This window comes from Hemiscyllium ocellatum, chromosome 5, assembly GCF_020745735.1.
Source record: "Hemiscyllium ocellatum isolate sHemOce1 chromosome 5, sHemOce1.pat.X.cur, whole genome shotgun sequence".
Classification (NCBI taxonomy): Eukaryota; Metazoa; Chordata; class Chondrichthyes; order Orectolobiformes; family Hemiscylliidae; genus Hemiscyllium; species Hemiscyllium ocellatum.
The window spans coordinates 128,389,625-128,406,643 of record NC_083405.1 but is presented as its reverse complement, the minus strand read 5'-3'; the positions used below and the strand labels follow the sequence as shown (position 1 = coordinate 128,406,643).

The window sequence follows — 17,019 nt, the reverse complement described above, 5'->3', positions numbered from 1 at the left end:
CAATGCAGTTGACTCCTAACTGTCCTCTGGGCAATTAGGGATACACAATAAATGCTGGCTTAGCCAGTGATGCCCACTTCCTAAGAATGCAAAGTCTTCCTACATTGACCAATGGCAGGTTGTCAAAACGTGGAGAGATTTCTGGTCAGTTACATTATGGAAAGAATGTAGGAGGTTCTACCATCACTATCCAGAGTGACTCTACAACATGCAGGTAAAGAAAACTGCCAAAACACCTCTTACTCTGAACGAACTATAACACATCATGTCCAGGTGCCATTATACCTCTGCACATATCCACATGATATGGGTGTGGATGGGTAAAGAGCCTATGTAAAAGCTCTGGTATGCCTTGGATTTATACAGGATCTACATATTCCTATATTATCTCATTGCTATTGAGACACCTTTCAGTTTGCAAACTGATGTTTTTCTACATACCACAGTATCACCAGTTCTGGAGGCTATAGCAGTGTAGTGGTCATGTGACTGGATTAGTAATTCGGAATCTTTAGCTAGGGATGTGATTCCAGAGCACCTTAGCAATTGTTGTAAAAATGCATGGGATTGCCTAATGTCCTTTAGGGAAGAAAATCTACCATCCTTTCCTAATCTGGCCTACATGTGACTCCAGTCCCACACCAACTTAATTGCCCTCTGAAATGGCCACTCAATACAAAGGCAATCACAGATGGGTAACAAATTCTGGTCTTGCTGACGTTACCCACATTCCATGAACAAATAAAAAAATCTGGAAGACTTCATTGGTTGCGTACGTCCTGTAAAAGCAACCATAGTTTTTTTAACCATTTTTTTCAAAGATAGTTTTGGGTTGAGTAGAATTCGGATTTCCATGACAAAGTTTGTAAAGTCTGGGAGAAATACAGATAGTGGCGCCAATTGAGACAAGGATAACGTGAGATAACAACATAAGAACGTAAGAACTAGGAGTAGGAGCAGGAGTAAGCCATCTGGCCCCTCAAGCATTCTCCACAATTCAATATGATCATGGTCCTTTCGTGGACTCAGCTTCACTTACCCATCTGCTCATCATAACCCTTAAACTTCTATATTGTTCAAAAATCCATCTTTGCCTTAAAAACATTCAACCACATAGCCTCACCTGCTTTGCTGGGTAGGGAATGCCACAGATTCACAATCCCTTGGATGAAGAAGTTCCTCCTCAACTCAGTCTTAAGTCTGCTTCCCCCTTATTCTGTGGATATGCCCTTTAGTTGAAGATGGAGTTGAATTAGGGGCTCAAGCAAGACCAATGAGAAAAAAACACCTTGGAAGGATTTGTAATGGAAGTGAGGATGCCCGAAGCCCTCAATGAGGTCAGGGATAACGGTCAAGTGAGATTTAAAAGTAGAGGTTTGGAGATGGGAATGGAACTGTGGGAGTCAGGGAGGCTATGGGCTGATGGGTAAATCCAGGGACCTACCTAATGCCCAATCAGAAAGGCGTGCCACCAGCTTCAGATCCGAAGGGATGGTCAGAATGTAGAGGTAATGGAAGAAGATATCCACAAGGATGATTACAGTCAGGTGCGCGATGGCATACTTCCTGATGTTCCACATCTCATTCTCTTTCCGAATGAGTTTTGATTGGTTCACCTGTGATACACAAAGCTCAGAGTAAGAAGTTATTTTATAGAACCATAGAATTTTACAGCACAGGAGGCGGCCATTAGACCCATTGTGTCTGTTAGAACTCCTGAAAGAACTGCCCAGCTAGACCAGCCCTATCTTCGCAGCCTTTGTCGTGGAAATTAAATCGACTCAACTCAAATGCTAGCAAGAGCAAAGAAAAAGTTTATTTTTAACCTCTGCAAAAGGACCCAATACATTGGCAAGACGCCTCATGTAAGGGGCGCCTGATAACTTTCGCATATTCCCTTTATACTATAATGCACTTTTCCTTATCAACACCTCAAGGCTAGGAGCCTGGAACATTAGAGTTTCTTTCCATATATGGAGTTGCTTTTCGCATTCCTTGACTGTTGATATGGTCGTTTACTGGCCTTGTAAGTCTACAGTTCGGCCGGTTTAACTTTACATTTTTTTTATGTCTGTCTGCAATACTTTGTTTCCCCATGCTTTTATAGATTACGCAATAAATGTTAATTTTCCATTACACCTTTGTCCCTTTCAAATGTAGATCCATATTTCTTTTGAAACCTGATGGAATCTGCCTCAACCATGCTCCCAGGCAGCACATTCCAAATCCTAACAACTCACTCAGTAAAGAACTTTCTCCTCATCTCATTCCTAGTTCGCTTGCTGACAATCTTGAAATAGTGACCCCTAACTACTGACATACCAACTAGTGGAAACAGAAAATTTTTCCTTACCCTGTCCAAATTGCACATAATTCTGAACACTTCAATAAGGTCACCTGTTAATTTTCTCTGCTCCAAAAAGAATAAGCCCAATTTCTTGAGTCTTTCCTCTTGTCTAAGATCCCTGGAGAGGGTCGAGAAGCCCAATTCCATTTGACTGATTGCACCCGTGACCAATGTTGGGAGAAAGCGAGGACTGCAGATGTTGGATATCAGAGTCAAAAAGTGTGGTGTTAGAAAAGCACAGCCGGTCAGGCAGCACCTGACGAGACGTGACCAAAGTTACCCATGATTCCTGTGTGTGACCTTCTTGCTGTCCCGCCTGGGGTCCCTTAAAAGGGAGAGCTGCTCTCCTACCTGACCTGCTGTGCCACACTTTTTGACTGCTGGTGTATCGCCTACCTATTCCTTAACACATTCCCATGGCCATGTAGACAAGCAGCTGCAAGGGAACAGATCTCAAGTCTTGAACAATCTTATACACGGACACTCCATCACTACACAAGGGTCATGCAACACTATGAAGAATATCTCTGTTTAGATTAGAGATTCATCCAAAGCCCCCTCTTCCCTCTTTACTAGGTCAGAAAGATTCTACCTTGTTGCTCTGAAATAGAGCAGACAAGAAACTCCATTGTGTCCGGGCCAATATTTATCTGTCTACCAACATCACTAAGGATTATCTCTGAGTACTATCCTGGCTGCTCTGGGATGTTACTGATCCTCAACATCATGGCAGTGACTATTATCTTTCACTGGTTGTAAAAGCACTCTAGGACATCCTGAAGGTGTATATATAAATGCAAGTCTTCCTCTGATCTCCCAGGCATTGTTTCAAAGCTTACCTGGGCGTGGAACTGATCGAAGGTCATTACCGGTCCAAAGAAGAAGAAAGGGAGGTAGAAGTTGTACACCAGCAGGTCCAGGATTGAGTAATTTCCATCTTTCCTCTCAGCGTTTTCCAACGCAAAGCTCATACATCGCATGATGGTGAAACCACTTCCTCCATAAAACAGGACATCATGGAGGTGGAAGGTACCCGTTACAAACCCAGTCTAGGATGAGGGAAGAGTTCAGACAGGAAAGTTCAACTCCACGTAAAATTGGAATCTCCAAAACAGGCTAACCAAAGGCAGGTCTACAAAGATCTGGCCCATTAATATGTTGCAACCCTTTAGCAACCATCAGAGCAACAGTTAACATGAACCTCATTGCACTGGGATGTTTTTGGAGGGGACAACTGTAAGAACTGTGCTCTACAAGTGAATTTGCTGGAAGTTGTAGAGACAGCCAGCGAGGGCTGCTTTCTCAACACAAAGCAGCACAGCTTCAGCCTAAACAACCCTGCTGTACTGAAACATCATTAGAGAGAGAGTCAGGTGATGGCCTCTAAAGTGGGACCGTGAGGAACATGGGAGGGCAAAAATACTGTGGTTAGTCAGTATCTGCAGATATCATAAGGGGGAATGGCCACAGAGTGCTAATATTACTAGGCTAGCAATCCTGAGGCTCAAACTAATGTTCCAGAGACCAAAGTCCAAATGCTGAAGCTGCGAGAATTTAAATTCAATTAATAAAGAGAGAAGAAACTGCTAATCTCACGAACAGACTGTCGTAAAAATTCTTCTGTTCCATGAATCATAGTCATACACATCACAAAAACAGACTCTTCAGTCCAACTTGTCCATGCTGACCAGATATCCTAAATTAATCTAGTCCCATTTGTCAGCAGTTGGTGCAGATCTCTCTAAACCCTCCCTGTTCATGTACCCATCCAGATGCATTTTAAAATGTTGTAATTGTACCAGCCTCCACCACTTCCTCTGGCAGTACATTCCATACATTCACCACCCTGTGTGAGAAAAGTTGCCCCTTCGACACCATTTAAGTCTTTCCCCTCTCACCTTAAACTTATGCCCTCTAGGTTTGGACTCCGCTACCCTAAATAAAGAAGAACAAGGAACAGTACAGCACAGGCCCTTCGGCCCACCAAGCCTGCACCGACACATGATGCCTTCCTAAACTAAAAACTTTTCACCTCCACAAGGTCCATATCCCTCTATTCCCTGCCTATTCATGTATCTGTCAAGATGTCTCTTAATCGTTGTTATTGTATCCACCTCCACCACCACCTCTGGCAGCACATTCCAGGCACTTACCACCGTCTGTGTAAAAACTCACCTCCCGCATTGCCTTTAAATTTTCCTCTTTTACCTGAAACCTATGTGCCTGGGAAATAGACTCTGACTATCCATTCTATCACTACCTCTCAATTTTCTGAACTTCTATCAGGTCATCCCTCATCCTTTGAGGTTCAAGTGAAAATCAAACAGGTTTGTCCAATCTCTCCTCACAGCTAATACTGGTCACAGTCAGAAAAACACCTTTCCATTACTATTTTCTGTCTTCTATGACTAAGCTGGATTTTTTTTCCCAGCTTACCAACTATCGTGGGTCCCATGTGACTTCATGTTTTGTATCAATCTGCCATGAGGGACTTTGTGAAAGGCCTTGGTAAAACCTGTATTAGATAAGGTCCACTGCTCTGCCCACAGCAATCATCTTTGTCACGTCCTTAACAAACTCAGTCAAATTTGTGAGACAAGACTTTCCTCTCAAAAAGCCATTCTGCCTAAGTTCATATTCTTCCAAATGTGAGTAAATCATATCCCTAAAAATCTTTTCCAATAATTTCTCTACCACTAACATAAGGCTCACTGACCTGTAATTTCCCTGATGATCCCTGTTGCCCTACTTAAAGAAAGGAACAATTTCAGACAGACATTCTCCAGTCCTCTGGGACCTTTCCTGTTACTAAACAGGATACAAAGATCTGGTACAAGGCCCCAATAGTTTCCTCACCTGCCTCCCTCAGCATTCTGGGATGGATCCCCTCAGGTCCTGGGACATGTTTACCTTAGTGCTTTTCAAAACGCCCAACATCGTTTTTTTCTATTGACATGCCCCAGGATATTAACACACCCTCCTGAGACTCACCATCCACCATGTCTTTCTCCTTTATGAATATGATGTAAAGTATTCATTAAAGACCTCACCCAATTCCTCCAGCTCCACAAATAAATTCCATTCTTTGTCCTTGAGTGGGCCTACCCTTTCCCTAGGTACACTCTTGCTTCTTGCATATGGATAAAATGCTGGGGGGAGATTTCCTTGGTACTGTTTGCCAAAGGTATTTCAATGAGACCTCCTCATTCCTAGTTTTAATTCTTTCCTGATATCTCTATGTATTTTGAGGGATCTGTCTATCAAGAGTTTCCTAAACCTTAGATATGCCTCCTTTTTCTTTTTGATTAAGCCCACAATTTCTCATGTCATTTAAAAGGTTCCCAAACCTTGCCATTCTTATTCTTCATTTTCACAGAAACATTCTGATCCTGAACTCTGATCAACTGGCATCTAAAACATCATGGTAGTTAGCCTTCTCCCAGTTTAGTACTTTTGCCCGACAAAGACTATTAACCATACCCATAAATAACTTAAAACTTACAGAAATATGGTCACTGTCTCCAAAATGGTCCCCCACTGAAATTTCGATCGCCTGGCCGTCTATCCAAGCCCCTGACACTAAGGAAGTTTCAGTCAGTGCAGAGGAAGTAAAAATTACTCGCCATAACAACCCTGTTGTTTTTACTTTTTCCATTATCTGTCTACATTTCTGTTCCTCTAATTACTCACGGTTGGCATGGTGACTCAATGATTAGCACTGCTGCCTCACCGCGTCAGAGATTCGGGGTTGATGCCACTTTGGGCAACTAGCTGGGTGGAAGTTGTACATTTTCCCCGTGGGTTTCCTCCCACAGTCCAAAGATGTGCAGGTTGTGAGGACTGGCCATACATCCAGGGATGTGGAGGTGAGATAGTTTAGCCATGAGAAATGTGAGATTACAGGAATAGGGTACAGGGTAGTCTACATGGGATGTTTTGCAGAGGGGCAGTGTGGACTCAATGGGCTGAAAGTCTGCTTCCACATTGTAATCAATCACACAACTCCTCCAACACTTTTACATCCCTCTCTAAACCCTGGAATGTTAAGCTGCCAGTTTTGTCCATCTCTCAATCAACTATTTACAGCATCACTTGGTGATTGAAGGGATGAGGGGACAGAGCAGGAAAGGGAAATGGAAGAGGAAAGTGGCTATTGAATAAATAGCCTGAAGACCCTGCTCCTATGTGAGACGTTCTTACCTGCCAAGAGCTCATGGGTTCCAATTTGAATGTTGCTAGGCTGCAGAGGCCAGCAGCGAAACACAGCCATTTCTGTTTGGCTAAACCGATGCTATACAGCAGAATGCAATGGACCAGGATCAGCATGAGGTATGAGACCCCCATTGTAGCCAGAACTGCCAGTATCCCATAGGCCATAAAATACAAGGATCTGTGCTGTGTAAAAACAGAACATTGTGAACAATTATTATATGACCAACATCAAAAAAGTATAGATCATCTAACTGGAGATGATGGCATATTGGTCACGTCACTTGGACTAGCAATGCAGATGCTGTGGGTTCAAATCCCACCATTGCATCTTGTGGAATTTAAATCCAATTAATAAAATCTGGAATTGAAAGTTGATCTCAGTGATAGCGACTATGAAAACTATCTGGTCCCTTCACTTGAAATGGAAATCTGTCATCCTTACCTGGTCTGGCCTACATGTGACTCTAGACCCATAGCAATGGGGTTGACTCTTAATACCCTCTGAGATGGCCAAAGAAGCCATTCAGTTTAGGGGGGACTTAGGGATGGGTAACAAACGCTGCCTTATCAGCATGAAATAACAAACTAAAAACCAAACCGAAAGGATGAGCAGACACAAAGAAGTCTCAGGTCAAGATCACAGTCCAAGAGCTTTTATCTCAAATCAATACTGACTGCAAACCTCCAGCCTCCACCAGAAGGGCTGCATGTCCCAGGTTGCATTCCTGTGTGATGTACAAATTCTTCTGTATCCAGCACAGCTATGATGGGCCAAATGGCCTTCCTCTGTACTGTATTATACAATGAAGTGCCTCAATTCCTATTCAAGCTTTCCTGTTTATAATTTCCACTCTAATGCCATTTGCCCCACCTACCCCAAACTCCAGCAATTGCAAACTAGTCATCATCGGACAGACCTGGCCTATAAGCTACGTTTCAAGGGACACAAATTGCTTTTTAACAATATTTTGGATCATTTGTGGAATACCTTGGGAACTGGCAGAAACAACCCCTTTTAGCATCTCAATAACCCTGTGACCACACCAAACACCGTGACAATACACAGTTGATAGATCTCAATCTTTTTTCTCAAATCTTGTTTTTGGAAAAAGCAGACACAAGCACGGTTCAGAACTCAGCTACCCCAAGGTCTGGAAGATTAGCGACACTTCAGGGCGAGGTGGTCGATGTGCAACATTGGTCCAGTAACAACACTTGCACAATTTTAGAGCAAGACTCTGGTGTCTGTCCATTTCTCAAAACCTGTCAGTCTGGTCTGAACACAGCAGATGGCGCTAGCAACACTGCCAAGGTAGTGTAAAAGTGAAGGTAAAGTCACTATAATCCCACTCTCTCAACAGCGAGAGAGATCACTGGTGCTGGTTTGGTCTGAGGGGCACTTCGCCTTAAGCAAGGTGAGAAGCATGGTGGCTCAGTGGTTAGCACTGCTGCCTCATAGCACCAGGGACCCGGGTTCGATTCCAGCCTCGGGTGACTGTGTGTGAAGTTTGCACTTTCTCCCAGTGTCTGCATGGGTTTCCTCCAGGTGCTCCAGTTCCCTTCTACAGTCTAAAGATGTGCAGGTGCATTAGTCAGGGAACATGTGGAGCAATAGGATTGGGGTAATGGGTCTGGGTGGGATATTCTTCAAAAGGGTCAGTGTGGACTTGTTGGGCCAAATGGCCTGTTTCCACGCTGTAGGAATTCTATGAAAGTTGAGATGGAAAGACTTTGTGGTAACCTCAGCCAGTATGGGAATTGAACCCACACTGTTGGCATCACTCTGCATTAAACCAGTCATACAGCCAACTGAGCTAACCCAAGGACCAAGCACACTTGTAAAAGCAGGCTGCCTCTTCAAGGGAAGACAGAACAGGAAGTGGCCACAATGGAAAATCTCGGAAAAGCACAGAGGTTTGCAGTCTGGTGGACGGGCAGCTTGACAGAAGGAGTGTGTGAGAATGTGAGTGTGAGTGTGTGCGAGAGAGAGAGAGACAGAGACAGAGACACTCTTCAGGGCCCACTCTCAGAAGGGTCAACTGGGGAGGCAATGACCTTGTGGTACAACTAGACTATTAATCCCAACATGTAGCTATTGTCCTGGGGACCCAGGTTCAAATCCTGCCACTGCAGGTCGTGGAATTTGAATTCAGTAACAAATGAGATTAATAATAAAGTTATTGCACCATGAATCCATTGCTGATTGTTGGAAAAACCATCAGGTTCATTAATGCCCTTTAGGGAAGGAAACTTCCATCCTTAGTTGCTCTGGTCTACATGTGACCCCAGACCCACAGCAACGTGGTAGACTCTTAACTGCTCTCTGGAGAACTAGGGATGGACAATACACGCTGGTCTAGCCAGAGATGCCCACATCCAATGAATAAATTAAAACACATTTCCAGGAGTCTGGATGTGGCAGAGCTGGAAGTGGTCTAGTGGGGTGGGCTGGGGAGGGAGGACATATGGCATTGACAACCTCTCAGGCTGCCCAATGCTCATTCACTCCCACTGCTTAACCTAGCAGCACTCTGTTACTCAGGACCCATGCCAGACCCTTCACCTCACCCACACACAGCTGCCCAAACAGTTTTCCTCATCTCCTAGCTCTTCCTACCTTCACCTACTCCTGCCAATCACTCAGATGCTTCATTGTGGGCAGAGGTAGATAGACTTTTGATTGCCAAGTGGGCGGAAGATTAACATGGCGCAGGCTTGAAGGGACAAGTGGCTGGGACTCCTGCTCTCTGTTTGTATGATGGTCATGACCATGGATAATCCCACTGCCTGGGGACAGGAGTGAAGGATCACAATGGCAGCTCTCTGTAGACTCTGGGACCCCCTGTACACAGCCAGCATGCCACAATGTTACAACCTCTCTTACTCAGTGTGATTCCACACGGAGAAGCCACTGTGCAGGACACATCTTCCGATCCTCTCACCTCCCAAAGATTCCACTTACCAATGACATTGCCAAGTTATAAAACGCCATGTAGGGTCACTCTCGATAGGAGTGAGAGTGATAGAGAAGTTGTTATACGGGTCTTTAACTTTCCAAATATCGACTGGGAATACCATAGTTCGAGTACTATAGATGGGTCAGTTTTTGTTCTGTGTGCGCAGGAGGGGTTCCTGACATAGTATGTAGATAGACCAACAAGGGGTGAGACCACATTAGATTTGGTACTGGGTAATGAACCCAGCCAAGGTGTAGATTTGGAGGTAGGCGAGCATTTTGGTGATAATGCCTACAATTCGGTTATGTTTACTTTAGCGATGGACCTGCTGTCCCCAGGCAGTGGGATAATCCATGGTCATGACCATCATACAAACAGGGAGCAGGAGTCTCACAATTACAGTGACCACAATTCGGCGACTTTTACTCTAGTGATGGAGAGGGATAAGTGTGCACTATAGGGCAAGAATTATAGGTGGGGGCAGGGAAATTACGATGCGGTGAGGCATGACTTAGGATGCGTGGCTTGGAAAAGTAGGTTTCAAGGGAAGGGTGCAATTGATTTGTGGATCTTGTTCAAGGAGCAATAATTAAGTGTCCTTGATAAGTATGTACCTGTCAGGTAGAGAGGAAAGGGTCGTGTGAGGGAGCTGTGGTTTAATAAGGAATTGGAATCCCTTGTTAAAGGGAAGAGGGCGGCCTATGTAAAGATGAGGTGTGAAGGTTCAGTTGGGGTGATTGAGAGTTATAAGGTAGCCAGGAAGGATCTAAAGAGAGAGCTAAGAGCAGCTAGGAGGGAACATGAAAAGTCGTTGGTTGATAGGATTAGGGAAAACCCAAAGGCTTTCTATAGGTATGTCAGGAATAAAAGAATGACTAGGGTAGGAATAGGTCCCGTCAAGGATAGTAGTGGGAAGTTGCGCGTGGAGGCTGAAGAGATTGGGGAGACACTGAATGAATACTTTTCATCAGTATTCACTCAGGAATAGGACATTGTTGCCAATGATCTGTTTTGGGACCATTGCTGTTTGTCATTTTTATAAATGACCTGGAGGTGGGGCTAGAAGGTTGGGTGAGCAAGTTTGCAGATGATACGAAAGTCGGTGGAGTTGTTGACAGTGAGGAAGGATGTGGCAGGTTACAGCGGGATATAGATAAGCTGCAGAGCTGGGCAGAAAGGTGTCAAATGGAGTTCAATGTAGCTAAGTGTGAGGTGATTCACTTTGGTAAGAGTAATAAGAAGATGGGGTACTGGGCTAATGGTTGGATACTTGGTAGTGTGGATGAGCAGAGGGATCTTGGTGTCCATGTACACAGATCTCTGAAAGTTGCCACCCAGGTAAATAGTGCTGTGAAGAAGGTATACGGCGTACTGGCTTTTATTGGTAGAGGAATTGAGTTCCGGAGTCCTGAGGTCATGTTGCAGTTGTATAAGACTCTGGTGCGGCCGCATCTGGAGTATTGTGTGCAGTTTTGGTTGCCATACAATAGGAAGGATGTGGAGGCACTGGAACGGGTGCAGAGGAGGTTTACCAGGATGTTGCCTGGTACGGTAGGAAGATTGTATGAGGAAAGGCTGAGGCACTTGGGGCTGTTTTCATTGGAGAAAAGAAGGTTTAGGGGTGACTTGATAGAGGTGTACAAGATGATTAGGGGTTTAGATAGGGTTGACCATGAGAACCTTTTTCCACATATGGAGTCAGCTATTACGGAGGGGCATAGCTTTAAATTAAGGGGTGGTAGGTATAGGACAGATGTTAGGGGTAGATTCTTTACTCAGTGAGTCGTGAGTTCATGGAATGCCCTGCCAGTAACAGTGGTGAACTCTCCCTCTTTATGGGCATTTAAACAGGCATTGGATAGGCACATGGAGGGTAGTGGGCTAGTGTAGGTTAGGCTGGCTTGGATCGGCGCAACATCGAGGGCCAAAGGGCCTGTACTGCGCTGTATTTTTCTATGTTCTATGTTCTAATTGCAATGCGATTAGGCAAGGTTTAGAATGCAGAGGATGGGGGAGGAACTGCAAAGGATGGGCACAATAGAAATGTGGAACTTCAAGGACCAGCTTCTGCAGGTCCTTGAAGTAGTGTGTACCGGTCAGGCAGGGAGGAAATTGTCGAGCCCGGGAGCTGTGGTTTATTCAGAAAGTTGAATCTCTTGTCAAGAGGAAGAAGGAGGCTTATGTTAGGATGAGATGTGATGGCTTAGTTTGGGCGCTTGAGAGTTACAAGTTAGCTAGGAAAGACCTAAACAGAGAGCTAAAAAGAGCCAGGAGGGGACATGAGAAGTCATTGGCGGATGGAATGAAAGACTTTCTATAGGTATATCAGGAATAAAAGAATAACTAGAGTAAGCTTAGGGCCAATCAAGCATAATAGTGGGAATCTGTGCTTGGAGTCAGAGGAGATGGGGAAACACTAGATGAATACTTTTCATCAGTATTCACACTAGAAAAAGACAACATTATCAAGGAGAATACTGAGACACAGGCTACTACACTAGATGGGATTGCGGTGCATAAGGAGGTGGTGTTAGCAATTCTGGAAAGTGTAAAAATAGATAAGTCCCCTGGGCTGGATGAGATTTAGCCTAGGATTCTCTGGGAAGCCAGGGAGGAGATCTTCGGGATATCTTTGTCTACAGGATTAATGCCAGACTGGAGGATAGCAACTGTTGTTCCCTTGTTCAAGGAGGGGAGACCTGTGAGCCTTACTTCAGTTGTGGGTAGTGTTGGAAAGGATATATAAGGGTTATATTAATCTCTATAATCATCTAGAGATGAATAAGTTGATTAGGGATAGTCAACACAGTTTTGTGAAGGACAGGCTGTGCCTCACAAATCTTATTGAATTCTTTGAGAAGGTGGCCAAACAGATCGATGAGGGCAAAGCGGTTGATGTAGTGCATATGGATTTCAGTAAGGTGTCTGATAAGGTTCCCCATGGTAAGCTATTGCACAAAATGCAGAGGCATGGAATTGAAGGTGATTTGGCAGTTTGGATCAGAAATTGAGTAGCTGAAAGAAGACAGAGGGTGGTGGTTGATGGGAAATATTCATCCTGGAGTTCAATTACCAGTGGGGTGCTGCAAAGATCTGTTTTGGGTCCACTCTTGTTTGACATTTACATAAATAACTGGATGAGGGCAGAGAGGGATGGGTTAGTAAATTGTGGGTGACACTAAGGTTGGTAGAGTTGCGGATAGTGACGAAGGGTGTTGTAGGTTGCAGAGAGACAGAGCTAAGCTGAGAGGTGGCAAATGGAGTTTAATGCGGAAAAGTGAGAGGTGATCCACAAGGAGTAACAGGAATGCAGAGTACTGGGCTAATGGTAAGATTCTTGGTAGTGTAGATGAGCAGAGAGATCTTGGTGTCCAAATACATAGATCCTTGAAAGTTGCCACCCATGTTTATAGTATTGTTAAGAAGGCATACGGTGTGTTAGCTTTTATTGGTAGAGGGATTGAGTTTCAGAACCACGAGATCATGCTGCAGCTGTACAAAATGGGCGGCACGGTGGCACAGTGGTTAGCACTGTTGTCTCACAGCGCCTGAGACCCGGGTTCAATTCCCGACTCAGGCGACTGACTGTGTGGAGTTTGCACGTTCTCCCAGTGTCTGTGTGGGTTTCCTCCGGGTGCTCCGGTTTCCTCCCACAGTCCAAAGATGTGCTGGTCAGGTGAATTGGCCATGCTAAATTGCCCGTAGTGTTAGGTAAGGGGCAAATGTAGGGTATGGGTGGGTTGCGCTTTGGCGGATCGGTGTGGACTTGTTGGGCCAAAGGGCCTGTTTCCACACTGTAAGTAATCTAAAAAAAAAACTCTGGTATGGCTGCACTTGGAGTATTGCGTATAGTTCTAGTCACCGCTGAGGGACTTGAGGCTGTTTTTGTTTAAGAGAAGATGGTTGAGAGGCGACTTAATTGAGACATAAGATAATCAGAGAGTTAGATAGGTTGGACAGTGAGAGCCTTTTTCCTCGGTTGGCGATGACTAGCATGAGGGGACATGGATTTAAATTGAGGGGTGATAGGTATAGGACAGATGTCAGAGTTAGTTTTTTTACTCTGAAAGTAGGGGCATGGAACGCAATACCTGCAACAGTAGTAGACGTTAAGGGCATTTAAATGGTCATTGGATAGGCATATGGACGAGAATGGAATAGTGTAGGTTAGTTGGGCTTCAAATTGGTCCCACAGGTTGGCAACATCGAGGGCCAAAAGGGTCTGTACTGCGCTATAATGTTCCACGTTCTACATCAAACCTGATCCCACACCATTCAACTCGGCTCTAGAATGTCTCAATAAATACTGTTCCTTTGGTCTTCTGCATGTTCCAAGGAAGAAACAACAACATGAACTGACAGAATGGAAGTGGCACCCACCTGAGGAACCATCATGGAAATAGCTTTACCAAACAGCACGTGGCCAGATAAGGCGAAAAGAATGTAGTTTCGGAACTTAGTGAACCACATAACCCACTCAAAGTCAGCAACATCCTGCAAAACAAAACACAGGGAACTCAGGCTGGTCTGGCTCTTCAAGACCCTATCCGTGGCTCAGGGGACCATTCTTGGCTCAGGGACGGAAGGATACAAGCCTCTGTGATGTGGACTGTACAACATAGAAAGAGGTCATTCAGCCCAACAAATCTGTACGAGAATTTATTCCATACCATTCTCCATTTTCACCCGCATGCAAGTGAACACAATTAATGCACCAACACCACCTTCTCCAATCCCTCTATTTACTGTTAGCCCTGTTTGATGCAGAGATTCTTTATGGAATATTCATTAATGCAGGAACAATGAGAATATCCAGATTCAGGCATTCAGGAGTCAGGGTCAATCTACTCAGAGACAGAACATAGAACAAAGAACAATACAGCACAGGAACAGGCCCTTCAGCCCTCCAAGTCTGCACTGACACATTTCATGCTAAACCTGTCTTCACTTACAGGATCCGTATACATCTATTCGCTTCCTATCCATGTAGTCATCGAGGTGCTCCTTAAATGCTGCTTCCACACCTCCTCTGGCAATATAATGTGTGTACGGTGCTGATGGAGAAAGGATGTTGATACAGAGGAACCTCAATTATCCGAATACCAATTATCCGAAAATCGGATTATCCGAAGGAGATCTCGCGATTCCGATGGAAACATTACACGAAAGACACGTTTCCAACAGTGATCGTGTTTTTTTGTTTACAGAGATTAAACAGGCACCGTCTCCAAATGACTGACTGCCCTCACTTTCTTTCCCCCCACACTGCCTCTGGAGTTCTACACAGGGGTGTACCTTAAACCCCCCCCTATCCCAGATAATCTCTCCAACATTGTCCTGTATAGGGCAAAGGTGGAACCTGTCAAAAAGTTGCAGCAAAAAGTTGTGTGTGTGGCTGTGGCTGCGTGTGTGTGTGCGCGCTCTGTTTGGAGACTTACCCCACGAAGGCAATTGCAGCAGTCTTTGTTGTTGGCATCCAGTCCAGCTGCCCCGGAGAGGGGGTGGGCGGGGGCAGGGTCGGACAGGGTTGAGGTGGGGGAGCGGGGTGGGATGTTGCACAGGGTTGGGGGCTGTATTCCTGATGAAGGGCTTTTGCCCGAAACGTTGATTGTCCTGCTCCTCGGATGCTGCCTGAACTGCTGCTTTCCCAGCACCACTCTACTCCAGGTGGGGAGGTGTTGCATGGGGTTGGAGGCAGGGTCTCACGTGCTGTGTGCTGCTGCAGTCTCTTGAACGAGGAGCAGACTTTAAAAATTCCAAGCCCCAGAGGAAAAGCATTTAACCAATTAAATCGATTACCCGAACGAAATAGTGCCTGCTCATCACGTTCAGATAATCGAGGTTCCTCTGTCGCTGAGATTAAGTGATTGGAACGTGAGTGGCAGAACAATGGCAGGAGACACACCATTGTGTTTGCCACCCTCACATTCTGATCATTTAATCTAAACAATTAACATCCTTTCTCCACCAGCACCCTACACCCATTACCTCCACACCACCCGCACCCCCTTCCCCTCTGCCGCCCAAAAACAAACTACATCGTAAATGCTGTCCCCTCCACACTTCGCTTCGGCTCTGATGAACAGTCATCTGGACTCGAAATGGTAGTTTGTGCTCTCTCTCTCTCCATGGATGCTGTCTAACCCACCTATGACCTCCAGCATTTGTTGTTTTCAGTACACATTCCAGCATCTGCAGTAAAGTGCTCCTAAACAAGGTTAAATTTGTTTTAGTTTAACTCTGGGAATGGCCTACACTTCCCAGTCAATTTCCAGTGTCCCAGCAGCACCTCGTTCATTTTGTTTCTATCTGCCCAATTTTTTCTGACAGCTGAAAGCCACATCAAACATGAGAACTAGGCCATTCGGCCCCTCAAGCCCTCATGGCAGATCTGTTTGCCTTTCAGATGCCTTAGTCCCTTTTAGCCACAAACTATCATTCTGTTGCCGAACAAGAATTGACCTCCACCTTCAAAAAATTCAATTACATGTCCCCAGCATCATAGACTCTCAGAGACGTACAGCAAGGAAACAGACACTTTGGTCCAACCCGTCCATGAAAACCAGATATCCTAAAATTAATCTAGTCCCATTTGCTAGCACTTGGCCCATATCCCTCCAAACCCTTCCTATTCATGTACCCTCCAGATGCCTTTTAATTGTTGCAATTGTACCAGCCTCCACCACTTCCTCTGGCAGCTCATTCCATACATGCACCACCCTCTGTGCAAAATGTTGTTCCTTAGGTCCTTTTTAAATCTTTCCCCTCTCACCTTAAACCTATATCCTCTAGTTCTGGACTCCCGCACCCTGGGGAAAAGACTTATACCCTAACCACGCCCCCTGATGATGCTGGTCCTTCCAGAGTATGACCTTCAAAGGCAGCAACTTCAACACATCCACTGAGCCAGCAGGAGGGTCAGGGGAGGTGCTGCTGCTGTATAAGGTCATTTGAAGGAGTCCAGGCTAGGCTCACTAGGATGAGCTTGGAACAAAACGGGTTATCTTATAAAACAAAGTTAAGTAGGTCGAGCCTACATCTGCTGGAGCTTACAAGAGTGAGAGGTGATCTTACTGTGACACACACAGCTCCAATGGGGCTCTAACAGGGCAGGTGCGGGGAGAATGATTCTCACTTTGGGGGTATGGTGGGGGGTCTGCTACTTGTGGGTACAGTTAAAATAAGGGAATTGTCCATTTAAGACAGAGATGAGGAGGCATTTCTTCTCTCAGAAGGTTATTAATCTTTGGACATCAGCAAACAGTGGAGGCTGGGTCATTGAATACATTCACCATTAAGAGTTAAGACCACAATCTGAAAAGCCATGAAAAATGAAGCAGCCTTGAGGAGCTGAACGGTCTGGTTCTGTTACTGTTTTCATCTAGATCGGCATAACTCCACCAACAATGCAGAACATTGAAATCCAACAAAAAGCAGCCTGGCAGATTGGCACTCCATCCACTAGCTTCATTCACTCCTTTTACCTTCTCAGCATCATGGTAG

General features: G+C 45.1%; 1 protein-coding gene across 6 annotated transcripts in view; it reads right to left on the bottom strand.

Annotated features, from left to right (window-relative positions):
* Nucleotides 1-17,019, bottom strand: part of hhatlb (hedgehog acyltransferase like, b) — a 69,509-nt gene that overhangs the window by 16,436 nt on the left and 36,054 nt on the right. For all 6 annotated transcript variants that reach the window (XM_060825181.1, XM_060825180.1, XM_060825178.1 and 3 more), the window contains 4 exons: nucleotides 13,897-14,010; nucleotides 6,548-6,742; nucleotides 3,187-3,396; nucleotides 1,445-1,616 (listed from right to left, as the gene is read on the bottom strand). In XM_060825181.1, the coding sequence (XP_060681164.1) occupies nucleotides 1,445-1,616; nucleotides 3,187-3,396; nucleotides 6,548-6,742; nucleotides 13,897-14,010 (691 nt within the window). The remainder of the gene's footprint in view (nucleotides 1-1,444; nucleotides 1,617-3,186; nucleotides 3,397-6,547; nucleotides 6,743-13,896; nucleotides 14,011-17,019) is intronic.